Source organism: Borostomias antarcticus (genome assembly GCF_949987555.1).
Source record: "Borostomias antarcticus genome assembly, chromosome: 6".
Lineage (NCBI taxonomy): Eukaryota > Metazoa > Chordata > Actinopteri > Stomiiformes > Stomiidae > Borostomias > Borostomias antarcticus.
The window spans coordinates 31,489,640-31,516,222 of record NC_140239.1 but is presented as its reverse complement, the minus strand read 5'-3'; the positions used below and the strand labels follow the sequence as shown (position 1 = coordinate 31,516,222).

The following is a 26,583-nucleotide window of genomic DNA, read 5'->3' as shown; positions in this document are numbered from 1 at the left end:
CTCAAGCAGAATAACGACACTTGAAACCTCCAAATGAGGCTCAAGGCAAGTCACCTTTCCCTCTGTGCCACCATAACCAGTTTAAAGATATTTGTATTCCAAGACAATGCCTCCAAGTATAAAATTCCATGGCCACAGTTAGTTTACAGCATCTTAATGTGAACCACGAATGGAAGACAGTTGTTTATGATGAGTTTTGTCACGGGGAAAGACAAAGAGTCAGGTGTGGCGAGCTCATAAAGGAGCAACAACCGTTGAGAACCTTGGGATGGAAACAAAGCTCATTTCGCAGCCCCATTTTCACAAGTGTCATCATCACACACTTCTTCAATGTCTTGGAGACTGGAAGCGTCTGTGTCGTCCCCCGCACTGCTCTCACTGTTCCTGAAAGAAATACCTCCCATGAAGGGATACATGCTGTGGGCGTACAGGTCTCTCATGTTGTAATACGGGAGGTCGGGGTCCTGTCTCTCAACCGGATTCAGGCCTTGGCTCTCCTCTAGGGCTTTGTTTCTCTGGTAATACTTGGAGAACTTGTTGAAGATGATGCTGATGGGCAGGGCCACCACCAGCAGGCCACAGATAATGCACAACGTGGCCACTATTTTCCCTAGTAATGTCACAGGGCAGGTGTCACCATAGCCCACTGTGGTCATGGTTATGGTGGCCCACCACCAGCCTACGGGGATGGTGCCCAGGTCGGTGTCCTCCTCCTCCTTCTCCGCTGAGTAGATGAGCACGGAGAAGATGGAGATGCCCACGGAAAGGAAAAGGAGCAGCAGGCCCACCTCGTTGTAGCTGTGCCGCACCGTGGCGCCGAGGGCCCGGAGGCCCACCGAGTGCCGCGCCAGCTTCAGGATCCGGAAGATCCTCATCAGCCGGAGAACCTGCACCACCCTCCCGACGTTCTCCAGGTCTTCGCTCTCCTCCAGGCTCACCTCGCCCGCCGTCTCGAACGCCAGCGTGACGTAGAACGGCAGGATGGAGGCGACGTCGATGATGTTCAAAGGGCTCGTTAGGAACTTCCTGGCGGAGGGGGCTACGATGAGCCTGATGATGAACTCGGCCGAGAAGCAGATGATGCAGATCGTCTCCAAGATAACCAGAACAGGGTCCTCGACGGGCCTGTCGTTCTCGTCCACCACCTGGAACTCCGGCATGCTGTGGATGCACATGGCCACGATGGAGGTGAGCACCACGCTGAGAGACGCCACGGCGATGACCTTTGAGGCGCACGAATAGCCCGGGTCCTCTAGCCTCAGCCACACGTAGCTCCTGACCTCTGCGCACCACGCACCCTTGAACTTGGCCAGGTCCTTGTCCAGCGCCGAGAGCTCCTCGAAGGACGAGTCGAAGCTAGGCGGCTGCTGGTCGTCGCTCCGGATGTCCCAGTCGCGATCCTCGATGTACTCCTTCCTCTCCTGGTACCAGCCGCTGCAGCACGGGCTCATGTGGCGCTCCTGGATGCCCCAGTACTCGATCTCCTGGGTGAAGGAGAAGACGCACAGCTCCTCCATCATGTGGATGCGCCCTGTGTGGTAGAAGTTGAGCACGCAGAGGAAGACTCGGGGGTTCCGGTCGAAATAGTACTCCTTGTCGGCGGGGCTGTAGTCGTCACAGAGCTCAAGGATGGCCTCCTCGCTCCGGCAGAGGAGCAGGTGGCCCAGGCGCGTGTGGGGAAAGCGGAGCACCGTCTCCTCGTCGACTTCATACCTGACACCTCCCACGTTGAGGTGGACCTGCTCCTCCTCAGTCCCGCGTCGGTGGAGGACTTGCCCATACCCCATGGTGAGGATGATCCATAGGGCGCATGGGCACGAAGGTGGAGGCGGGAATCTGAGGTGTGCAGCCTAGTCGAAATGCAAAGGTTCAGGGGTCCATCTATGAAAGGATAGAAATCACAAGCTTGAGCAAAAACCTGCCTGTATTCTCTTTGTCGTTTGTCCTTTTGAATGGCATTTTGCATGTCGTGGACATATTTTATCAATCAATATAACTACATTTCTATTTTCTGCTGGAGGCATTCGTCGTGGATATATAAACAGGAAATGGCTTAATCTGAATGAGAAGAAAGGGGAGTGGGGGCACTAAGCACTCTGCCGCTGTCGCTTGCTCAAGTAGGCTACTGATGTACAGCATGATTACCACAAGAATCAAATTACAGAACTGGCCCGGGACCAGAGGAAAGAGGCAGTAGCTTGAAACTGGACACGCACATTACGTCGAACAATTATTCAAAAACCAAGAAGCCTGTTGTAGCTACTTTCGTTAATTTAAGAACAAGTATTTCATGTGTTTTGCACATTGAATTGTGCACCTCTTTCATTTTGGCTCACCCTCTCATGACAGTTACAAAATACTGAATTGATTTACTCTGTAAGTTGTTTTAATTGAACTCTACCTGGTCGGTCAGCCTTCCTTTCCATTAAAATAACTTCCCGGAAAATAGCTTTCTTGTTACTCCTAATTCCAAACACGCGAATCCCACGGAGCGCTTCGTCCTGTGATGCTCAAGCGTGGCGTGCTGACCAAGCTGGAAGGCACAGTCACTGATGATGGGGCTGGAAGGCACAGTCACTGATGATGGGGCTGAACTGATGGAGAGCTGGAAGGCACGCTTCTACACGCGTCCTTCACTTCCAACTGCGCAGTCCGCGCTCGGGAGGGAGATCTGATAGGGAGGGGCATGCAAGTAGGGGGAGCCAGTTACATGTGGTAGCCAATTAGCCAGCAAATTAAGTGGTGATGAGGTTCACCTGCGCATAAACAGCGTATGGGAAAATATCAAATGTTTCTCGGCAGGCGAACAGTGATACCCATGGGTCTACTCGTGTTTTTGAGTTAATTAGAGCCTTCACAGCACATTCTCTTGCATTTCTCTTCTGCTATGTCCCGTTTTCTTGTATCCAGGTAAGCTGTCTTATCCGTTATATGAGTGCGCTTAGGACATAAAGGTTGTGTTTTAAAATAATGCTTAAAGTTTCACATTTTTTTCAGACCACTCCTACTCTTGATTACAGTCTTGAGCATACAAGCAGAGAAGAAACTCTCTCTAAGTAAGGCCGTCTCACTCATAGGCAGTGGTGTGAATTCGCATATCCTGAAAGTGAAGGCCTTGACTTTTAATAAATAGCCTACGTCCTGTTTCAGATATCGACTCAAAATGCCTGGGGAACGTACTGCGCATGAGTATAGGTCCTCTGAATGGGGGTAATCTGGAAGTTGGAGCAGCCATATCAACAAGTATGTTGACACTATTTGTAGTGTTTAATGATTTGATGCCTTACACACCATTGTAAATATAAAATCTGCTAGTATTATTATATTTATTATAATTATTATTGTTATATTGTTATTAATTATATTATATTGTCATGAATCAATCAATCAATCATGTGGCTGGCATTAATGTGGCTGTCAACCAATCAGATTGTGAGGTCGGAGCTACCCGTTGTATAAATTCTTATTGGCTGTTACATTCTTCACTTTTAGATGCCACTGACCTCATAACGCTGACACCAGACCTGGCTGCTCGGTGTGGATACAGTATGCATATTGATCCAATGGGAAACGCCATGGTCTTCGCCTCCCTTCAAAACTGCTTTGCTAAAAACAGGGTACAGTAGCCTACTCAAACCCCTATTGATAAAGAAAGCTGTTTATTGTACTAATACATTCTTAAATCTATCACACCATCGAATTCTCCACATTATTATAGAATGATGAGACATTCACCATGGTCACCTATCTTCGACTACAACGAAAAGACGTGACTGAAGATGAATTGTACACAGTGGAGGACACCTGTAGGTACACTTCCTGGGCATCGCGAGAGATTATCTGTGACCACAACTACATGGAGGTATGTGAATAACACTAGGTCAACAGGCCAGATACTTAGCCAGTCTGTTAAGTGGGTCTCTCTTACTTTTAAGTGGCAGATTATTTTACCAGTGCCCCTGGTCTTAGTTTGAGTTTGGGGAGGGGGGAAGATGGATTACACCTAATTGGCTGTAACGGCCTCATCCCTAGGTGTCTGTCCGAAGGACTATGCCAGACAACGCCCTCCCTGAACACCTCAACCAGCAGGGAACTCATCCTGTTGATTCTTGGAGAGCAACTAGTTCTGAGGTAAAATTCCCCTGTGGCCTTTGAGTGGTGTTTTGGCTTCTCAGGTCACAGGCGAAGCTAATGTAAAGGATTTCGCCTGAGGGGGACATGCTGGTTAATTTATATTCTCCGTGACAGACTGCTGCTGCCGGAGGATTCCATATCACCACCGTGGTGTTCTTTACTCCGGAGCAGAGGGTCATGGCGGTCGACCAGCTGCCGAGCAGAGGTTACGTAATGACCAACAGCCCCACACGACTTGTGCTGCGAAGCCCCATCCACACACCAGAGGCTTATCCCCAAGATGTAAGCCTAATTATCCTTTTGTATGCACTAATCGTCCAGATTTCCTAATGTATTTATTCTCATGTTTAATTAATTGTTTTTTTTTACACCTCTTAATAGGTAGCGGGGGTAACGATGATAGTGCTCCGAACCGCCACCATCTTCGAGACGAAGTGGTTGGCGACTCAAATAGAGGCTTCTGCTGCTTGTCCAACACCAGGTAAAGTTCAAACCACTATTTGCAATAAAACTTGACATTTAACAGGATGGCTTTCCCCTCTTGACAGCAAGATGGAAAAGGTTTTATCTTACTAGTCAGTGTCTTCTTGTTTCTCTTTTAGCAAGCGTCTCCTTCACTTCCAGCACGATCACCTGGTACATGCCCCGGCACATGGACCCTCTGGTCTCCACCGACCACTTCCACATCCTTGAGGTCCACATGGGGGTTGACGGTATGCGGCTAGACGCTGCTGAGATCGCCGCGAGACGATACTCCCTGTCCCTCACTGACATGCACATCATCATTGAGATTCCAGTAGGAGCGGTCGGAGGATCCTTCAAAGTGAGCAGAGGATCATTCATTTGATCGCTTTCAGGGGTGATGTAGTAGGAAATTTCTTGTAGCATCTTACCCACTTGGTGAACTACTTTTGTTCCTTTGCAGAGCCATGTCCAGAATGGTGTGTATCTCACCAGCTACTCTATTAAGCCGATGCTTGAGGTGCGCTGGATAGAGGACGATCCTCGCGAGGACACTAGATACAAGGTTCTCTTCTCCATCACCACCCCGCTAGCCGTCAGCCCTGTGGAAGTCACGGACAGTGAGTGGCATCTGTTTTTGATAACGTGGCGTTTTCGCAGCCAGAGCTTAACCCTTTTAGTCCTGAAAGTTCAGTATCAACATTCTGAATATTAATTGGATTTTCCCTTTTATTACTAGAAAGCGCAGTTTCTCAGCTTTCAGGAAGTGTTGGAATGTGGATTTAAAAAAAAAAAAAAAAAAAAGATTTATTCGGCATTGTGACATTTTTGCCGGTGACGCGGTAAGCTTCAAATCTCTCCCAATATGACTTGTTTATTCTCTCTCAGACACTGTTCCTGAGGAAAAGGTGTTCAAGGTGGAGCTGGGCACGTTCCTCCATGACGTGGAACTGATGAACATCACGTTCTCCGACGAGGTCCTCTCTGTGGCAGAGTGCCAGGCCAGGGGTTTCAACATTCAGGAACAGAGAATCCCCAACGGCTCAAAGACCTTCACACTAAGCGTGCCCTTCTCTGACTCCGCCGTCTTACAAAAGGTATGTTTCTGTCTAAAATTGAAAAATTAAAGTGCCTCATACCTCATACATTGTGATATATTGAGCCTATGAGCTGTACATAGTGACTTAGGAATGTTGATTTCACATTTCAACTACAGAGAGATGATGTAAATGACCAGGTACTCCACTACGCTCTTTACCTGAACTTTGGCTTTGTGATACGGCCCGAGTCCACTTCATTTGCTTATGTTGCAGTACTGGAGACATCATTGACTGAAATTGGTATGTAACGGCATGTAAATATGTCTATAATACTCTGGCCTTCCTTGCTCCATAAGGAATGTTTTGGAGAGCTATACGGTGGCAAGCTCAATTTCTGGGCGGAAAAGAGATCCTGGCGTTAATTCGTTTTCTTATTGTAGTTCCACCCTCGATCACTGGCACCTGTGATCATGAGAACTTCTATATCATTGTGAAATATGGGAACCAAGGCCTGGACTTCCACACCATGGTGGGCAAACGCCTCCTGGACCCAGAGAAGGCTCAGCAGTTTGGCATGGTTGCAAATGACACACACTTCTCCATAGCGGTGCCATTCGCCGCACCCGAGACTGTGTTTGAGGTATGGTGTGTTTGAGGCATGGTGTGTTTGAGGTATGGTGTGTTTGAGGTATGGTGTGTTTGAGGTATGGTGTGTTTGAGGCATGGTGTGTTTGAGGCATGGTGTGTTTGAGGCATGGTGTGTTTGAGGCATGGTGTGTTTGAGGCATGGTGTGTTTGAGGCATGGTGTGTTTGAGGCATGGTGTGTTTGAGGCATGGTGTGTTTGAGGCATGGTGTGTTTGAGGTATGGTGTGTGTGTGTTTGAGGCATGGTGTGTTTGAGGCATGGTGTGTTTGAGGCATGGTGTGTTTGAGGTGTGTGTGTGTGTGAGGTATGGTGGGTGTGTTTGAGGCATGGTGTGTTTGAGGCATGGTGTGTTTGAGGCATGGTGTGTTTGAGGCGTGTGTGTGTGTGTGTTTGAGGCATGGTGTGTTTGAGGCATGGTGTGTTTGAGGCATGGTGTGTTTGAGGCATGTGGTGTGTGTTTGAGGCATGTGGTGTGTTTGAGGTAGGTGTGGTGTGTTTGAGGCATGGTGTGTTTGAGGCATGGTGTGTTTGAGGCATGTGGTGTGTGTTTGAGGCGTGTGTGTGTGTGTGTTTGAGGTGTGTTTGAGGCATGGTGTGTTTGAGGTATGGTGTGTTTGAGGTATGGTGTGTTTGAGGTATGGTGTGTTTGAGGTATGGTGTGTTTGAGGCATGTGGTGTGTGTGTGTGTGTTTGAGGCATGGTGTGTTTGAGGCATGTGGTGTGTGTTTGAGGCATGTGGTGTGTGTTTGAGGTGTGTGTGTGAGGTATGGTGTGTGTGTTTGAGGTATGGTGTGTTTGATGTGTTTGAGTTATGTTCACCTGAGGAATTGAATGCAACTCACTACACCAGCCTCCCTCAAGGTCATAGGCTACACATCTCTTTGCTTTTCTCAAGGTCATAGGCTACACAGCTCTTTGCTTTCGGAAGTAACTCTTTTCCCTTATTGTTCCACAGGCAATTCAGTCCTCGTCCCTCAGGACCAGGTTAGATGTGGCTCTGAAGGATCCAGTCACCAAAACGAATATCCACCACTTTTCGCTTGCTTGCAGCTTCCTCTCAATACTGACTGGTAAGCTCTGGTAAATGATGAACCAGATCTGAGTCTCATGTATAAAGCAGTTATATCTTTACCTTTATAGGGCGGCTGTAGCTCAGTTGGTAGAGCGGGTCGTTCAGTGATCGAAGGGTCAGTGGTTCGAATCCCAGCTCCGACTGTCCACATGTCGAAGTGTCCTTGAGCAAGACACCTAACCCCAAATTGCTCCCAATGAGCAGGTTAGCACCTTGCATGGCAGCTACCGCCATGTGTGTGTGAATGGGTGAATGAGAGGCCATTGTAAAGCGCTCTTGAGTGCCGCTAAGGTGGAAAAGCGCTATATAAGTGCAGTCCATTTACCATTTACCTGTCCTTCCTCAATTTTCCCTAGAATGTTTTGCCAACGGGACAATGACTGCCCTTGCTGTAAAGACTGAACACGTTCCTAGTCTGACCCTAGGTCAGCTGACCCTGAAAGACCCTACCTGTGGACCGTCCTATGGGGACGATCGGTTCGCTTACTTCCTCTTCACTGGCAGCTCTTGTGGGACCACCAGAAAGGTACGGTAACGGGCCCCTAAAATCCTCAGCAGTAAACAGATCGTTTCCTTTTCAGAGCCAAAACTTTCACTCTGTTCATTGTCCAGTTTCTGTCCAATGTCATGCTGTATGAGAATGAAATCTCCTTGCCTGTTGAACGGGCTGTGAAACCTGTGAAAACTGAGTCGGAGACGGAAGAGCCAGAATATCAGTGAGTACAGTCCAAAATGGAGGCCCATAACTCGGTTGTCACACACTTGTATCTGACTGGTCTTCCACGACTCTTCTCTGTAGTTTGCTGGTGTCCTGCTACTACGTGGTAAACACCACACACACCGTCGCCTTCGTCACAGGCCCGCGCAAAAAACAGCCTTATGCGGAGGCCGCTCGAGGTCAACTGCAGGTCTCGATGAGACTCGCCCGGGGTAAGGGTGCGTTTGTTTATAGACGAAACCGTAAACGAAGCCCGTTATTGGCTATAACCAGGTGGGTTCTCTTCCAGACGCCTCGTACGACCGGTTCTTTGGGGAGGCAGAGTACCCGGTGGTGAGGTTCCTGAGGGAACCGTTGTTCTTTGAGGTGGAGCTGACCAGGTCCGCGGACCTTGGGGAGACCCTGGTGCTGGAGCACTGCTGGTCTACTCTCCACGAGGACCGGACGTCTCGGCCCAGATGGAACCTCATTGTTAACGGGTGATTAGAATCATTACCAGGTGCTTCCTACTGATTTTATCACAATTAACACTACAATAATCATGACTCCATTTCCCCTCTGCGCTGGTAGCTGCGCGAACCCAGATGACCCGTACCGGGTCGTCTTCCATCAGGTCTCAGCTGACGCCAGAGTCCAGAACCCCTCTCTCTTCAAGCGCTTTCAGGCCCAGATGTTCTTCTTCGCCACGGACGAGGCCACGGACGAGGACGATCTGAGCGGCCCGGTGATTTACAATGGTTTTATTCGTCCTATCAGTCAGAGCCTTTTAACAGGTCAAGAGGGCTTATTACTCAGGGGTCATTATGAGGTCATAATTGCTTTGGAAAATGGCCGACTACAATTCATCTCTAATCTTCTGTCTTATCTAATCCCCAAGGTCTTTGTCCATTGTGATGTGATCATATGTGATGCCAGCAGTCCCAAGAGTGGCCCTTGTAGTGGGAAGTGTGTAAACAAGCAGAAGAGGGGTATGACGTTTTCACATCCTTTGTATAAAGTCAGTTAATGATTCATGATAAGATCACTGAATGAACCCTTCTCTCTGTACAGGTAAAAGACGTGCCGTTTCAGAAGTGTACAGTTCCAACGTCGTACATGTCACATCGGGAGCCATTCTTATGTTGTCCAAATAAAGTTTTATAAACTTTTCACTTGAATTTGATCAGTTTCTGTTTCTGAGGCATAAATCAATCGGCCTTGAGTACCCTGGAATTGCTTCAATATCAAAGCGAAAGCAGACCATGAGGCACGGGATTTTGTGGTGTGCCCAAATCTAATCTAGGCCTATTAGAATTGTCTTTCTGGGGAAAAGATCAGCCATGTTACAAGCAAAATCATGTTGTGCGTGAATAAACATTTGTTGGATCGACAGCAGTTCACTTAACATTATACAAATCTCTTCCAGATGGAAAATGCTTTCTCAGTCATGGCATACTTGGCTCAGAGCAAACTGATCCGACTCTGGTCTTTTTAACTTTACTGTATTAGAAGTAGGCCAGATTTAACAACATTAAAAAGGGACCAGTGATGTGGGAATTCTGCTAAATCATCTTTACACACGTCACGCGCTGAGCAACTGGCACCTGAAGCTCCATTGAATGGTGGGATGCTCAGTTTCCTCAGTTGAGGTAGGAGTCTGGAGTACTTTCCTCACCACACCCACTGAGCAAAGACACGTCTAAAAGACGTCTTTTAGATGTCTTTTCTGTCTTTTTCGGACGTCCAAAGACATCCAATTAGGAGCCAGAATGAAAGTTTTTTTAGACGTTCAGATATTGAACCCGTTCTGCACGTCCACAGACGTCTTAGAGGGGTCCAAGCCAGACGTGTGAATATTGAGGGGTCCAGCAGACGTACAAACGGGGTTCTGGACCGACGGACGTTATTAAGACATGATCTGAACGTCTCCCTGACGTTGTGTGTTTGCTGGGCAGTGTCTGTGTGTGTGTTGACCGTGATGGGGTCCTGTGACCTGGAGACCCGAGTGTTACGTCCCCCAAAATGAAAGGCATCTAGGGGTATGAAAGGGGGGAGGAACACAGAACAAACTAAACCGGGGGTACAAAGGAGGCAGGAAAAAAACGGATGCGGTGAATAATTTAATCCAAAAAGGAGAATAACAATGACAAAAGAATCAGTCTCAACAGACTCAACAATAACTATGAAAAAGGAAGGCCACACAGGCCTTGGCCCCAACAAGAAAACAGCACAACGTTATGCAACGGCAACGGGGCCTCGACTGGGCCTCTCTCCCTCTCTTATGTCCCCGGCCAAAATCAGCAGATTGGAACCAGCTGCGCGCACACCTCTCCACCAGGTACCAGGGGGAGAAGGGCACGTACCTGGGGGGAAGAAAACCAGAGAGAGACCACACTCCAGCCGTAACACCGAGGTACTGGAAACGGTCGCCTCTCTACAGGGGACCCATTGATGATTTAAGGGGGTGTAGTTAATTTCCTATTTCCTTGCGGTCTCCAGTGCTGTACTCCCTGAAGACGCATGACTGCATAGCCACCTCCGATTCCAACTCCAGTCAAGTTTGCTCAAGTCAATTTTATTTCTATAGCACATTTACAAACAGCTGTGGCTGAACCAAAGTGCTGTACAGATAAAAGCAAAATATATTAATACAAAAGCATAAGAATAGTGCAAATACAGATAAGTGCAAAGACACAGACAACAAAATAAAAATAAAAAGTGCAGCAAATTACAAAAAATAAAAGGAACTAAAATGGAAATAATTGGGTTACCAGGGGGGCAGGCAGGAACTCTAATCAAAGGTGAGGGAGAAGAGATGGGTTTTGAGGAGGGACTTGAATGCTACCAGAGTCTGGGCTGCTCTAATGTGAGGGGGTGAAACTGATTTCCTACAACGATGACAAGGCCCACCTGGATGACTAAATGATGTCAGGACAACAACCTCCACCTGAATGTCAATGAGGTGAGAGATGCTAATGGACTATTGGAGGAAGCAGGAGACGACCTACAGCCCTCTAAACATCAATGGGACCCGAGTGGACAACCCAGTATCTTGGTGTCCAGACTAGGACCTGACATGGATAGTGGCAATCCCCAGCTCCAGTCAGGAAAAAGGTGGAGGGCCCCTTCTGAAACTAGAGGCCCTAGAGCCATGAGAGACTAGAGGCCCTAGAGAGAAGAGAGGCCCTAGAGAGAAGAGAGGCCCTAGAGCCATGAGAGAAGAGAGGCCCTAGAGCCATGAGAGACTAGAGGCCCTAGAGAGAAGAGAGGCCCTAGAGCCATGAGAGACTAGAGGCCCTAGAGAGAAGAGAGGCCCTAGAGAGAAGAGAGGCCCTAGAGAGAACAGAGGCCCTAGAGAAGAGAGGCCCTAGAGCCATGAGAGACTAGAGGCCCTAGAGCCATGAGAGAAGAGAGGCCCTAGAGAGAACAGAGGCCCTAGAGCCATGAGAGACGAAAGGCCCTAGAGCCATGAGAGAAGAGAGGCCTACGGGGGCAGGTCCAGCTCCACCACCTGGGACCACCCCGAGGGGGGAGAGGAGGGCATCACGGACAAGAATCAAGAGAACATGAGAGAGCCTATGCCTCCCCAGGATGGGCCCGGGGAGGAACCGAAAGATGGCATGGAGAGGAACGGGGGCGGGAGCGAGACAGTCTGGGCGTTGGCTCATGAGATACTGTGCAATACAGAGAGGGAGGTCTCCCCCTCCCACATACCAGGGGAAGATGGTCATACATATTATAAGTGGATCCCTATAAAAGTCAGGGATGTATGGATGATTAATAATGCTCCACACTCTCACACATGGAACTGACAAGGGGCACGGCTAGTAATAAGTGGAAGTGTTAAGAACCAATAAGTGTCCCCCCCCCCCTCCCCCTCATCCGGCCAAGGTCAGGCACTTATCAGGAATGAAGTGGATCAAAGGAGATCTGTTGGAAGGACTGACTGAGAAAACAACGACCTGAAGTGTGTTAAGATGTGAACAACAGGCGTTAAAAGTAGAAGATGTTATCAATTAGTAACACTGCTTAGAGTTGAATATCATTTATTGGAAATGTAATCACTTAAAGTAGAGGTAGACATTTATAAGTCATGTATCTGTTCTCAATCAAGATCAATTATGTAACTTTGTATAAAGTAGGTGTGAGACAGTAATGACAATGTAACGATTGGAGAATGTATCCATCTGTATCAGCGATCCTAACAGACCCCTCCCCAAGACCCCAACAGGGCGACGTTAGGAACATCCGCCTGAGAGAGAGAGGGAGAGAGGGAGAGAGAGAGAGAGAGAGAGAGAGAGAGGGAGAGAGAGAGAGAGAGAGAGAGGGAGAGAGAGAGAGGGAGAGAGGAGGAGACAGAGGGGGAGATAGAGAGGGAGAGGGGGAGAGATAGAGAGAGGGAGAGAGAGAGAGGGAGACAGAGAGAGAGGGAGAGAGGGAGAGAGAGACAGAGATAGAGAGGGAGACAGAGAGAAACATTTAAATAAATACATACATAAATGTAAATATGCCAGAGATAGCCAACAGGCTAATTTTCATCTGTAGTCCCTTGTCAGGTTGACAAGGTGTCAAATCATATCAGGTAGATCATACCATAGTGAAAATGTAGCCTTGTGAGACCATCCTGTCACAGGCTCACAAATCGCGTGATACTTTTTCAGATGGTTCATCCAATCCCCTGCCAAGTATTTTTGAAAGTGCCTTCCCTTATCCAGTTTCCCACAGAGAGTTCTGGCACATCACGTTAGTGACAAGGAGAGAGAGAGAAACTGCTTTCTACTATCTCAATCTGAGGGACAGTATATCACAGATGTAGAGGTGTCTATTTGTATGTTTGTACTCATTAATATATTTATAGCTCTTCAACAGATAGCAAAACTCTGACACTGGTGAGGATGTCACACCGCTGTTCCACCGCAAGAGGTCTGAGGAAATTCCGAGACGCGTCAGAGTTTCTACATCACCCCCACAACACCCATTGATCTCTGGACTTAAAGGACAATGCTCGTTTTTGACAACCTGGACCTTATTTACGACATATAAGATGTTTGACTCACCGAGATCACTTTGGTGTAGTTCGGAGGCATGTAGAAGAAATGTAAAATCCAGCACGAGCCAGTATATCCATGTAATGGCGGTGGTCGGGGCACTTAGAATGCAGTTTCTAAAAATCTATGATCTTTAGAAACGTCTTTCGAAACGAAATAGCTTCCTCACTTGCTCCAGCACGCATGCGCACAGCGCGCAATCGTTGCTCCAGCACGCTGTGCGCATGCGTGCTGGAGCAAGTGAGGAAGCTATTTCGTGTCTAAAGACGTTTCTAAAGATCATATTACAGAGGCATGTGAAAAACCACAACAGGCCTATGCTCTATGTAAGCACAACTAGCGATTCATCAAGACAGATTGATGAAAACAACCGTTTCGCGGCAGAAAATAGATTTTTAGAAACTGCATTCTAAGTGCCCCGACCACCGCCATTACATGGATATACTGGCTCGCGCTGGATTTTAAATTTCTTCTACATGCCTCCGAACTACACCAAAGTGATCTCGGTGAGTCAAATGTCATGTCGTAAATAAGGTCCAGGTTGTCAAAAACGAGCATTGTCCTTTAACCAAGTTAAACTACAATATACTCAGCACAACAGAACCTTTTATTTACTCGTTAGAATACACATTTACATTCAGTAAATGGATGTGAATATGCATAATTTTAAATAAATATAAATACCGATCTCTGAATTAATCTTTACACTTGTAGAACTGTACAATTTAATCTGTTCCTTCAACTCATTCCTTTCATATATATGCGTGATAGATTTAGACGTTTATTTTATGCACCTACTTGTGCACATTAGGTAGTGGAAAAGCATTCCACTGTTCATTTAAAACTCAAACCTTTGAGTGGAAATTCCCTATAAGAGATCTGCTTTAAGCTTCATTAGTGAAAAGTTGTCAGTACAGTAGTGATTAAAACCAGGGGAAAATACCATTGAACAGGACTATAGGTTTCTGACTCAAACCATTCAAAACTAGGAAAGAAACAACTTCTCTACCGTGGAACTAACATTCAATTTGGGCCCTGGAGGCCACCATAAATCATGGAAATTGACATCCCACATCAATGAGCATGTTTGACAGGCGGTCTTTGAAATGAACGAAATTTTGCATGAATGACTCAATGCAGTTTGTACACAACTGACCTCATATTGACCTCCTGTCAGGTCAAATTCACCAGAGCATAAGAGATCAGAATTGTGTTAAGGACCATGAATCTTGCGCCACTTTTTGAACACTTAAGGTAGAAATAAGAGTCCATTTCCCATTTGGTAAACAGTCAAGTAAAATCTAGATGCAGCCCCTTCAGAGATGGTCAAGCATGCTAACGCACCAGAGGGAAGACCAAAATCCTCCACCACAAAGTGTCCCTGCTGTTCAGTTTAGGATGTCAACTAGAAGACAAGAGTAAATACAATTTAATTTTATTCAATCTCTCAGAACAAGATTCATTGGTGAGCAAACATGAGAATCGGTCCGGACGAGATCTGCTTCTGAAGTTGTACGTGTGCGCTTCTGCGGCCTGGAACAAGAGAACAAGGTTTTAATGTCTTATACACGTGAACACCATCTACATGCACCAGACTGACTGAACCTCACCCCTCTTCACCCCTGTGGGTCTCGGGGGCTTCATCCTCTTGGGGTTCGTCTTCGTGGGGCGCACACACTGGCCACTGCAGAGGCCTTCAGACGGATTGTTGGTGTCGCAGATGACCGCATCACAATGCACAAAGATCTACAGGAGGGAAGAGCAAGGTTACCCGTTTGACATGCGAGCCGATTCTCACAAGACTGAAGTGCACCGAATGTTATTGCAAAATCTTGTTTACCTGGCCGTTCAGAACCACCTCTTTGTTGGTGAAGGCAAACATCTTCGCAGAAAAGCGCTTGAAGTGAGTGGGGATAAGAACTCTGGCGTCAGCCTTCACAGGGTGGAAGTGTGTTTGGTGGTGGTCATCCAGGTTCTCACAGCTGAGGGGGAAACGGTGGGTCGGTTCATAAAGTGAAAATACCAACATGCAATCATCGTAGTGCTGGGAGTAAACGCCCTTAAGTTTCAAATGAAGAATGACACTTTCTGCTTTTAATCTGCCAACGTTTCCGTTACAGGTCCAACCGAAACGTTGGCAGATTAAAAGCAAAGAGTGCGCAATTCTTCAGTTCATAAAGGCACACATGGGGGACTTGGCAGAGTTACTGTAGGTTTCCCTGAGTTTGTGCACCATTACCTGTCCACAATGAGGTCCCAGCTAGGTAGGGAGGTCCTGTTCTCATGTGCTGTTGCCCAGCAGTTCTCCAAGATCAGCTCCAGTTGGGGGTCGATGGAGTTCATGAGCTGGACCTCAAAATACACTGGCCGTCTCAAGAACTGGATCAGCGGGTAGTCCTCCACCGTGTAGAACAGGCTGTACGACGCGTCTGAAAACCAAGACAAGCCAATGAGAAGGGAGTCCAGGTTAGAGCAGATGGACCTCGGCGTTAACCTCACGCGTCTTTACCCTGGGCCACGGCCATTTGGACCACCAGACGTCCCTCCCCGACCTCTGCCACGGGCTCGCTGACGCTTGCGCGGGCGTGGAACTCCATGGTCTCAGAGTCGTTGATCTCAAAGACACAAAAGACAGTTTGCCTAGAGAAAGACAAGGAATCAACCAGTCAGGGAGGCACATCAATAGAAGTGGTTGTTGGGGCAGTTTTACCTGTACTCTGGATCAACTGGAGATGTCCGGGGAGCCCCCTTGGCAGAAGCCCCCTTGGCAGAAGCCCCCTTGGCTGGAGCGTGGTGCAAGCTGATTTCGTTATCATACACCATATAGCCGTTATCGTAGAACTAGAAGGGAAGACAGCATTGCAACAGCAAGTGATCACTTAATATTTTAGATTGCTGTTCTTGCACTTTGGCTTCAGCACTAGATTATGCCCTTAAGTCACTCGTTTTAGAAAGATGGACTTGAGGCCTGGCAAGTAGTACATTGGCTTTTCCTATGTTAAATGCAATTGTTAGTCACTCATTTAGCAGACGCCTTTATCCAATGTAAAGCGAGTCAGCAGTCCAGAACAAATCCCAAATGCTTCTGCCCTCCTACCCTTCTCGTGGTCCCGCAGGTGTCAAGTTGGAACGAGAAGAAGGCAAAGCGGTCATTGCTGAGGTACGGCCCGCAAGACGCATCTCTCAAGGTCAACTGACTGGGGATCAGGTTGGGGACAGATTCCACTTTGACGGCCAGGCTAGTGACGGTTCCATTGGAGTAACATTCTGAAAAGAGGCAAAGGTTAAACTAGTTTGCCGGTGCAACTGCGCTGCTCAGTATTGCTTCCAACCCTCTTGTTCACACTGGGTTTCTTTCTCAGTGCCTCTACTTGGCAAAGCATTACCACCTTTCAAACAATGCTTCAGCCAGCTATGGCACAGATTTTATGGTGCAGTGGGCAATACCATCAAGGACAGTGAAGGCTATATGCAGAACTCCTGAAATTAGACATGCTTCTCCATTTCCTGTCCTACACTATTGGATGAAGTGATTAATCAGGTGTGCCTGACTGCAGCACAATCAGGCACACATGAATAATCACTTCATCCAATAGTGTAAGACAGGAAATGGAGAAGCATGTCTAATTTCAGGAAGTACTGGAGTGTGCATATAGCCCATTGGTTAAGCTGTTACACCAGCACAAATCAACAAACCAGCTGATGAGAAAGGGAAGTGGCACGCCAGAGAGAAATCGTTGATTGTCCAGTTGTTAATAGGATCCAACAGCAGTAGGTCAATTCTGGCTTGGAGCGAATTAGCCTGGAAGTACTGTAAAGAGAGAACAAGGTGTTTAGTCCCAGTCCAATAGTGGCAAAACAGGGATCGACCACCACCTCAGGCCAGGGAGTCCTTACCTCAAACAGAGTCCTTACCTCAAACACAGAGCCGGTACTAGCGTGAGGAATCACAAGGCTGAAGTGAGTGCTGTTCTCAGTCAGGCCATAGCCCTCTGCCAGCTCAAGGGTAAGATCCCGATGGCCAAGTCTGACTTGGAAGTTGGGGCCTTGGCTGCCATATTTGACACTGACATAGAAGTTCTCCTGGTCACAGGAGCCACTGATGACGGGCAGAGCTAGACATGGAAACAAAATGTATGCCAGTAAGCAGATTTTCCTTGTCAAAGTTCACAAGCATATAATTTTGTACCAGCTGCTTAGCCTCTCACTAGACTCATTACGTTGAATCGCTGCGCTCCGCATAATAGAGTCTGTGCCACTTTGCCGCCCAAGCTGGTGTTCTGAGGGCGTATCGACAGGTCAAAATTGAGTGACAGGTTGTAGCAGCAAATGAGACGCTAGCCTAGGTTAGATGGGCGGGGCCAGGTTGGGTGAGCGCGCCTGATCGTACCGTTTGTTGTCGCCGGGATTTGAACACCAGATTTTTGTAAGTGTCCCAGACCCAGAGAGATCTGCAGCATGCAGTAACACATCAAGTACTCTTACGCCAACTACACCAGCGAAAGAACAGAGTCTGGCGTTGAGATTCAGCCGCTATGAGTGTTCAACGCATCCCTTGACTGGTTGACAGACTGCGTGAGCTTGGAGTATGCTAGGGCAGGTCAAGCATTTACCGTCAACTTTTGTACAACATGCATTTCTAGGCATGCATGCCAAGGAACCAGGACAGTTACATTTAGTTCGTACACTTATCAAAACTCTGTTTTGCACAATTAAGGAATGCAACCTACAGCCGTTATGCGCAAGGAGACAAACCTACCAATATCATTTAGAGAGGACTCCAGTTTAGTACGGTGAGGGAATGGAGTCTGTTCGGGCAGGATGAGTAGGCCATAGACCAGGGGGAGGGAGTAGACGGTGACCAAAGGGTCAGAATTCTGCATGTGGGGAGAAACAAATCACAGTGAGGTCTGAAGGTGCATGAGCAAGCAGGAGGCTTACTAATCAAATGAATCCCAATTGAATGAGGGCCATACACGCTTGACGACCACGTCATCAGAGAAGGGGACCGTCAGGGAGAAGGTCTTCATGTCATTGGGCAGCCGGTGCTCCTGGACGTTGAACCCTCTGGCGTTGCACTCGGCCACAGACAGAACCCCGGTGGTGAAGGTGATGTTCACCAGCTCCACGTCGTGGAGGAAGGGCCCCAACAGTCCGTCAAACACCCTCTTCTCATGGTCCGTATCTAAGAGAAACGACATGATTACAATGGGGATTCCGAGGCAGAACTAAAATTTTGCAACCCATGATCCAGACTCGCTGTCTGGTTGATGGAAATCACCCAGACCCATTTCCTGTAGGTCTAGATGTCATGTTCATCATCCCTCCTGCCCGAATTATGTGGCGTTTTGGTTGATCTGTAGTCATGTTCTTGTATTGCTTTTCTAGGTTCTACATGGTTTTGGATGTGTTGGATCTGTTGATGTTCAAAACGTTAATGAAAACAGGCTCACTGTCAGTAAGTTGTGGCGGCCGAGGCATCAGGGGGGTGGTGATGGGGAAGAGGACCTTGTATCGGGTGTCAGATGAAGGCTTGTGTCCCGTCCACAGCAGTTCCAGCATGGGCTCGATGGTAAAGCTGATGTGGTACTGATAATCTGGGGCATGACTCTACAACGGCAGTTAAAATATTAGCAGTTGGCAAGGTGGTAGCACATTATGAATGAGTCAGAACTATACGACGACTGACCTTGTAGTAGCCATCGGGTGAACCCACTGGGAGCTCGACAATAATGTGAGAGTCTGTGGCGGACAGCTTGTAGCGCCTGGCAGCCATCTTGCTCCTGTCGAGCCTCTTGCCATCGATGCCCATGTGCATCTCCAGCATCCTGATGGCGCCTTCGATCACGGGGGTTATGCGCTGAGGTACGTGCCACTTGATTAAATCGTCGGTGAAAATCACACCACCTGAAAAGGAAAAATGTAGTTAAAGGCCTAGGTCTTACTTCATTTGATATTCAATTTAAAAAAAAAAAAACAGTACTCACCAGTAGGACAGGCAGCCTTTGACTCAAAGATATGCATGCCATGAACGGGCCTGTAGTAATTTGCCGCACTGAGCACCTCCATGGGAACTCCAGCCACCTGGCAGAACAAATGAGCATGACCATCACAGACAGGCCCGTAGCCAAGGGGGGGGGGACCGCCACCCACCCCCCCCTCCCCCCTCACGACCAAAGGTCCAGAATTTAAGACCAAAGGTCCACACTCCCCTCATCCCCCGTCAACAACTCAAAACGATACAGTACACTTTTGGATAAAAACGACCCCCCCCCCCTCCACAAGGCTGGCTACAGGACTGACAGAGCCTGGTTGGTGAAAGTGTAAAACTCTACAGTTGCACACCTCTTGAGAGAAGGTCATCGCCGTGTTGTAGGGGCTTCGCATCACCAGGCGACTCGGGGTCAGCTGGATACCGTAGCCGGCTAGCTGTGCCTCATACGTCAACATGGTCTTTGCTTCAGGGGTAAAGAACGTCACCTGGAATAACTCATCTCCCTGGTGTGTGAAAAACAAGTTAAACCACTACCGTCAAGTAGTACTAAAATTGTCTACAAGCGAGTACGTACCCCAGTGATTATGTCATCAGCTGCATCCTGCCAGGAATCATGTTGAAGGACACCCTTGCTCGCCAAAGTGACGACTTCGACCTTAGGCCATGGCAGCTTGGTTGACACCTTAAAGACAAGGAAATCTGTCACTAATGTAGAGATAGCAAATGTAGAGATAGCATCGCTACAGTATGTTTTGCTCTGGGCACGACATGGAGCTCCCTACATAACCTCTGCATTTTAATGTTTGCATTTTAATGTTTGCAACAGCTGAAACTCAATGTAACTGAATTAGCTGCCTAGTCATTACAACCATGTTCGTACAATATTTATGAAGTCAGCGCTCAGAAGGATGACCCACCTCCATGTAGTTCCTGTCGCACAGAATCTCTCGGGAGGCCAATGAGGCGGTGCAAGTTTTCGTCGCATCATAAGTATTCTGCACCAACTGAGGGTTTCCATACATTCGAAGCAGCAATCCAACTTTGAACGTCGTATCCATCTGTAAAACACGTCTAGCTCAGCTTCTGACGACAAGAGAACCAAAAAGGCTGGTGGCGGCGTTTGAAATACCTTGTTTTCCACATAGCAGCCTAGTAGAGACGAATAGATCTTGGTGTTGCCCCAAGGGTCAGAATCCATGCTGTGGCCACACTGAGCAGCCAAGCCTGGTGTCAGCGGTATCAGGTCCGTTCCATCTGAAACAGGAAGTTGAGCCTGAAGCAGGATGAACTCAAATATCGTACACCTCAATATCATGATACTCACTCATTGCATCGATTTCTAACTGATTCCCAACAGCAAGAGACTTGTCCAAAGTCACTTTCATGATATTTCCAAGACACTCCAACTGCAAACCACTGTCTGCTTGGAGTGAAAGTGATCGGTGTAGGTTAGATACAAATCCAGAAAGCACTAAACCACCATGTAGGTTCATCCTAAATAAACCCTTACTTTGACGTGAAGGTTTCCCTGAAGGTGGCAGCTTCTGTCCAAAGACCGCAACAGCTGTCATCAGAATCCATGTTGCACTAAGGGTAGAGAACACACGAGCTAAGACTCCATGTTGCACTAAGGGGAGAGAACACACGAGCTAAGACTCCATGTTGCACTAAGGGGAGAGAACACACGAGCTAAGACTCCATGTTGCACTAAGGGGAGAGAACACACGAGCCAAGACTCCATGTTGCAACTAAGGGAAGAGAACACACGAGCTAAGACTCCATGTTGCACTAAGGGGAGAGAACACACGAGCTAAGACTCCATGTTGCACTAAGGGGAGAGAACACACGAGCTAAGACTCCATGTTGCACTAAGGGGAGAGAAAACACGAGCTAAGACTCCATGTTGCACTAAGGGGAGAGAACACACGAGCTAAGACTCCATGTTGCACTAAGGGGAGAGAACACACGAGCCAAGACTCCATGTTGCACTAAGGGAAGAGAACACACGAGCTAAGACTCCATGTTGCACTAAGGGGAGAGAACACACGAGCCAAGACTCCATGTTGCACTAAGGGGAGAGAACACACGAGCTAAGACTCCATGTTGCACTAAGGGGAGAGAACACACAAGCTAAGACTCCATGTTGCACTAAGGGGAGAGAACACACGAGCTAAGACTCCATGTTGCACTAAGGGGAGAGAACACACGAGCTAAGACTCCATGTTGCACTAAGGGGAGAGAACACACGAGCTAAGACTCCATGTTGCACTAAGGGGAGAGAACACACGAGCTAAGACTCCATGTTGCACTAAGGGGAGAGAACACACAAGCTAAGACTCCATGTTGCACTAAGGGGAGAGAACACACGAGCTAAGACTCCATGTTGCACTAAGGGGAGAGAACACACGAGCTAAGACTCCATGTTGCACTAAGGGGAGAGAACACACGAGCTAAGACTCCATGTTGCACTAAGGGGAGAGAACACACGAGCTAAGACTCCATGTTGCACTAAGGGGAGAGAACACACGAGCTAAGACAACATCTCCTCTGGAGAGGGAATAGCAAGCTCATCATTAAGCATCAGTTCTGACAATACTTACAGAGATTCAAGTGCACGCATCACGTCAAATCAAGTTGGTTTGTAAGACCTCATGCACGACACACCAATAAATTCCTAGGACACCGACTAAGGATCCACAGTACCAAAGCACTGCTTGATTTGTAGGGAGGCCCTCTCACCTGCCCTTATATCTGGTATCAGTTCAAGGCACACAGGTGATGATCATTAGCAATCAGCAGCCCTATCTAACCAATAGATGGATCACAAATCACTAACCTGGAGAGGGAATCTGAACAAGCTCCCTTAGACTTTCTGACTGTCTTTTTCAATTTAATCAAGGTCCAGTTCTGGTTTAGACTTGTCATTGCTTGAAATAAATGTCTTATTAGACTGATACATAAACAACAAAATTGTTTGATTGTTTGAAAATGGTTAAACTAAATTGTTTAAAAAAAGACTGTTTTGACCTTCTTGCGGCCAGTGAGTGCCAATCCACATTGTGTTGTAGTGATGAGAGGTTTATTTATTGTTTATTTCAAAGTGCATTTCAGTGTACATTACAGCATGACTATAGCTTCAGCAGCATTCATATTTATCACAAAAAAACATATTCCGAATATGGCCATTAAAATTATTATTTTTAAACACACACACACACACATAGTCAGTCTTATCTGGAACTGTAATTGTATATTTATAGAAAGGGTACTTATTGTGTTTTTGTGTTAATTAGTAAAATTATAATTGTAAATTTGTAACTTGTAAATTTGCAATTGAGTATTATCTGTAGCATGATCTTGGAGCCGGCAAGAACAATTCACTGTGACTCTACGCTGTACTGTACATTACATGTGACGAATAAAATCTTGCCATTGGATCAGAATAAAGTATGTGTACTTTCTGTTAGATTTTAACATACTCAATATCCCCTATTAATCTTGTGCTGCTGGTCCAGTAGAGTTTGCTGGAGGCTCATTTTGGCATCTTCAAAATTAGCATTGAGCTTTAGCGCCGTCTTGAAGTCCTTTTCGGCATCTTGAAAACGACCTTTAAGACAAGATCAAATCATATTAATGTAACAACAAGACTGTAAACATAATGCTCCAGTCCAGTGGCATAATTTCAGTAAAACCTAAGATATGGCAAAATACAATCATATAACAAAGGTGTTATATTTGGCAAAGGTCTACTTTTCCCTCGAGGAACATTTAGAACACAGCCAGGTCACAGCTTGACAGTCTAATCTATAGGGGTAGTGATAAATGCAAGTCAGCAGTTCCATGGAGAATGAACACTGAAAACATGTTACCAATATGTGAATTAACTACTCCATCTAGTGACTCGAACGAGAAAGTGTGAGTGTGTGTGAGGAAAGGGACATATCCAAATATCACACTGTAAGACGAAAATTAAATGTGGTGTATTTTCGGAATGGTATATTTACCTAATCTATAGTGAATGAGTCCTCTATTGTAGAATGCTACTTCGAACTGACAATGGGCTTCAATTGCTGAAGTGTAGTCTTCAATTGCCTCAGGAAAGTCTACTCTGAAATACTTGATCTGCCCACGGTTATTGAGAGCAGAAGCAAGGTCACTTGCATCACATTTCCTGTTAGGAAAAAAAAAAAAACAAGAAAAAAATAACACAACATGTAGCTAGGGTCGTGTGGACATTCGCTAAGATAATATTGGTAACAGAGCAAACTGCTAGTAGCTAGTGCTAGGTACTAGCTTGGTGCTAGTAGGTACTAGCTTGGTGCTAGGTACTAGCTTGGTGCTAGTAGGTACTAGCTTGGTGCTAGTAGGTACTAGCTTGGTGCTACAGTAGCTAGTGCTAGGTACTAGCTTGGTGCTAGTAGGTACTAGCTTGGTGCTAGGTACTAGCTTGGTGCTAGTAGGTACTAGCTTGGTGCTAGTAGGTACTAGCTTGGTGCTACAGTAGCTAGTGCTAGGTACTAGCTTGGTGCTACAGTAGCTAGTGCTAGGTGCTAGCTTGGTGCTAGGTACTAGCTTGGTGCTAGGTACTAGCTTGGTGCTAGTAGGTACTAGCTTGGTGCTAGGTACTAGCTTAGTGCTAGGTACTAGCTTGGTGCTAGTAGGTACTAGCTTGGTGCTAGGTACTAGCTTGGTGCTAGTAGGTACTAGCTTGGTGCTAGGTACTAGCTTGGTGCTAGTAGGTACTAGCTTGGTGCTAGTAGGTACTAGCTTGGTGCTAGGTACTAGCTTGGTGCTACAGTAGCTAGTGCTAGGTACTAGCTTGGTGCTAGGTACTAGCTTGGTGCTAGGTACTAGCTTTGTGCTAGTAGGTACTAGCTTGGTGCTAGTAGGTACTAGCTTGGTGCTAGTAGGTACTAGCTTGGTGCTACAGTAGCTAGTGCTAGGTACTAGCTTGGTGCTAGGTACTAGCTTGGTGCTAGGTACTGGCTTGGTGCTAGTAGGTACTAGCTTGGTGCTAGGTACTAGCTTGGTGCTAGGTACTAGCTTGGTGCTAGGTGCTAGCTTGGTGCTAGGTACTAGCTTGGTGCTAGGTACTAGCTTGGTGCTAGGTACTAGCTTGGTGCTAGTAGGTACTAGCTTGGTGCTAGGTACTAGCTTGGTGCTAGTAGGTACTAGCTTGGTGCTAGTAGGTACTAGCTTGGTGCTAGGTACTAGCTTGGTGCTACAGTAGCTAGTGCTAGGTACTAGCTTGGTGCTAGGTACTAGCTTAGTGCTAGGTACTAGCTTGGTGCTAGTAGGTACTAGCTTGGTGCTAGTAGGTACTAGCTTGGTGCTACAGTAGCTAGTGCTAGGTACTAGCTTGGTGCTAGGTACTAGCTTGGTGCTAGGTGCTAGCTTGGTGCTAGGTACTAGCTTGGTGCTAGGTACTAGCTTGGTGCTAGGTACTAGCTTGGTGCTAGGTACTAGCTTGGTGCTACAGTAGCTAGTGCTAGGTACTAGCTTGGTGCTAGGTACTAGCTTGGTGCTAGGTGCTAGCTTGGTGCTAGCTTGGTGCTAGTAGGTACTAGCTTGGTGCTAGGTACTAGCTTGGTGCTAGTAGGTACTAGCTTGGTGCTAGTAGGTACTAGCTTGGTGCTAGTAGGTACTAGCTTAGTGCTAGGTACTAACTTGGTGCTAGTAGGTACTAGCTTGGTGCTAGGTACTAGCTTGGTGCTAGTAGGTACTAGCTTGGTGCTAGGTACTAGCTTGGTGCTAGTAGGTACTAGCTTGGTGCTAGGTACTAGCTTGGTGCTAGATACTAGCTTGGTGCTAGGTACTAGCTTGGTGCTAGTAGGTACTAGCTTGGTGCTAGGTACTAGCTTGGTGCTAGTAGGTACTAGCTTGGTGCTAGTAGGTACTAGCTTGGTGCTACTAGCTTGGTGCTAGGTACTAGCTTGGTGCTAGTAGGTACTAGCTTGGTGCTAGGTACTAGCTTGGTGCTAGTAGGTACTAGCTTGGTGCTAGTACTTTTTAAGCTAGCTACTAGCACTAGTGTAGTTACGTTACCTTGATTGCAAACAGGATAATATGAACTTTGTGTATAGCTCTTCTGCCTGTTTGAAATGATGTTTTTTGAACTCGACATGGGCATGTTCAAGAGTCTGAGTCCTGTCTTCTTCCATAAGTGATACAAGAACAGCAGGGAAACTGCAGCAAACCGTTTACTGATCTGTTTACTGATCTGTTTCTCTTCCTGTTCTCAGCTAGGAAGTGCCATGAAAAGGAAGTGACGTTTCTTCTTCTTCTGTGGGGTTTTGGCATCCTAAAAGTTGCATTACCGCCATCTACTGGAGCTAAAAAACCTCTACGGGATCCGTCCATTCAGACCATAGACATTATAAAGAAGTTCTTTAAAGAACATTATAATTATAATGTCTATGATTCAGACTCTCCCGATCACGCCGGTTTCCTTTAGAAACCCCACCAGATACTTCCTGCCTCCCCCACCACTACCACACTCCAGTATTCCCTGAACCCCTGAGCCCCCCAGCCCAGTCCTACCCATTCCTACCCAGTCCTACCCAGTCCTACCCATTCCTACCCACTCCTACCCATTCCTACCCACTCCCTCCATCACAACCTTCCTCTCAGATACAGATTTCATACAGCGCACGGGTGGAAGTGACGTTTGAGAGCAGCCAATCAAAACCTGGCACTGTAGAGCCAGCAGGTGGCATGGTAGAACAGCGATAGAATAAAACTATTTGTACACAATTTTCTCCTAAAATAGGGCTTATTTTTTTTGTTATTGTAAATAAATAACATAATTACATGATGTGTCAGAACATAATAGCACATGTAATATTAACTTGAAAGTGTAGGCCTCCAAATTGACTAGCTAGGTCTGAGCTAGGAACATTTTTAGAAAACAGGGCACACAAGATCACAATTCACATCAGAGAGGAGGTATTACTTCAACTGCAGACGGGGAACATGTTAAATAGATCAGAGATCTAACTGCAAAAAGGGATGTTTAAAGTGCCATAAGCACGCATGTGAGAAATTCTCTGGATGAACTCTAGGTGAATAGGTCATTTGTCTTCCTCGTTAAAAAGAAGATGAAGAAAAAAGATGCCTTGAGGAAGGAACTATGGGCTATTCAGCAGTCACGTCCAACACGCCTCATTTACGCCAAGAGTGTGTAGTAGCCTGGCCGATCAAAGGGAAGCCCCACTGGAAGGGAGAGGCTATAGGGTCCTGTCTGACGGCTTGCTGTGGGTACAGACGGCAGGAATAACATACAGTGGCGCACAATGACGCACTATGGCGAGGATCATGGCGAGGGTAGAATGCGTTCCTCTAGACGTCTATTACGTCACAATAACATACAGTGGCGCACAATGACGCACTATGGCGAGGATAGAATGCGTTTCTCTAGACGTCTATTACGTCACAATAACATACAGTGGCGCACAATGACGCACTATGGCGAGGATCATGGCGAGGATA

The 26,583-nt window shown here is 47.0% G+C and overlaps 3 protein-coding genes across 3 annotated transcripts; all 3 read right to left on the bottom strand.

Moving 5' to 3' along the window:
- Positions 1–281: 281 nt before the first annotated feature.
- LOC311310686 (delayed-rectifier potassium channel regulatory subunit KCNS3-like) lies at positions 282–1,787 on the bottom strand (the record flags this gene model as incomplete). Its single annotated transcript, XM_084440211.1, has 1 exon — positions 282–1,787. One exon carries the CDS (start codon positions 1,785–1,787, stop codon positions 282–284), a length of 1,506 nt encoding a protein of 501 aa, XP_084296337.1.
- A 9,749-nt stretch (positions 1,788–11,536) lies between these two features.
- zpax1 (zona pellucida protein AX 1) lies at positions 11,537–20,666 on the bottom strand (the record flags this gene model as incomplete). The annotated part of the gene is made up of 18 exons (XM_084440154.1): positions 11,537–11,563; positions 14,257–14,270; positions 14,711–14,846; positions 14,941–15,082; positions 15,340–15,529; positions 15,610–15,740; positions 15,811–15,941; positions 16,198–16,367; positions 17,036–17,215; positions 17,893–17,977; positions 18,077–18,285; positions 18,554–18,710; positions 18,790–18,938; positions 19,088–19,184; positions 19,446–19,598; positions 20,225–20,349; positions 20,420–20,515; positions 20,606–20,666. The coding sequence occupies 18 exons, from the start codon at positions 20,664–20,666 to the stop codon at positions 11,537–11,539; spliced, it is 2,253 nt and encodes a 750-aa protein (XP_084296280.1).
- A 1,513-nt stretch (positions 20,667–22,179) lies between these two features.
- ttc32 (tetratricopeptide repeat domain 32) lies at positions 22,180–25,295 on the bottom strand. The gene is made up of 3 exons (XM_084440228.1): positions 25,141–25,295; positions 23,100–23,266; positions 22,180–22,702 (listed from the first exon to the last, which is right to left on the bottom strand). Exons 1-3 carry the CDS (start codon positions 25,254–25,256, stop codon positions 22,575–22,577), a joined length of 411 nt encoding a protein of 136 aa, XP_084296354.1. The 5' UTR covers positions 25,257–25,295; the 3' UTR covers positions 22,180–22,574.
- Positions 25,296–26,583: the final 1,288 nt, after the last annotated feature.

Excerpts from the sequence above, each read along its gene's own strand:
- ttc32 (XM_084440228.1), bottom strand. The coding sequence starts at position 25,256 with ATGGAAGAAGACAGGACTCAGACTCTTGAACATGCCCATGTCGAGTTC. Across the intron at positions 23,267-25,140 it reads TTATCCTGTTTGCAATCAAG|GAAATGTGATGCAAGTGACC; the intron begins GTAACGTAACTA and ends TTTTCCTAACAG. Across the intron at positions 22,703-23,099 it reads ACTCATTCACTATAGATTAG|GTCGTTTTCAAGATGCCGAA; the intron begins GTAAATATACCA and ends CTTGTCTTAAAG.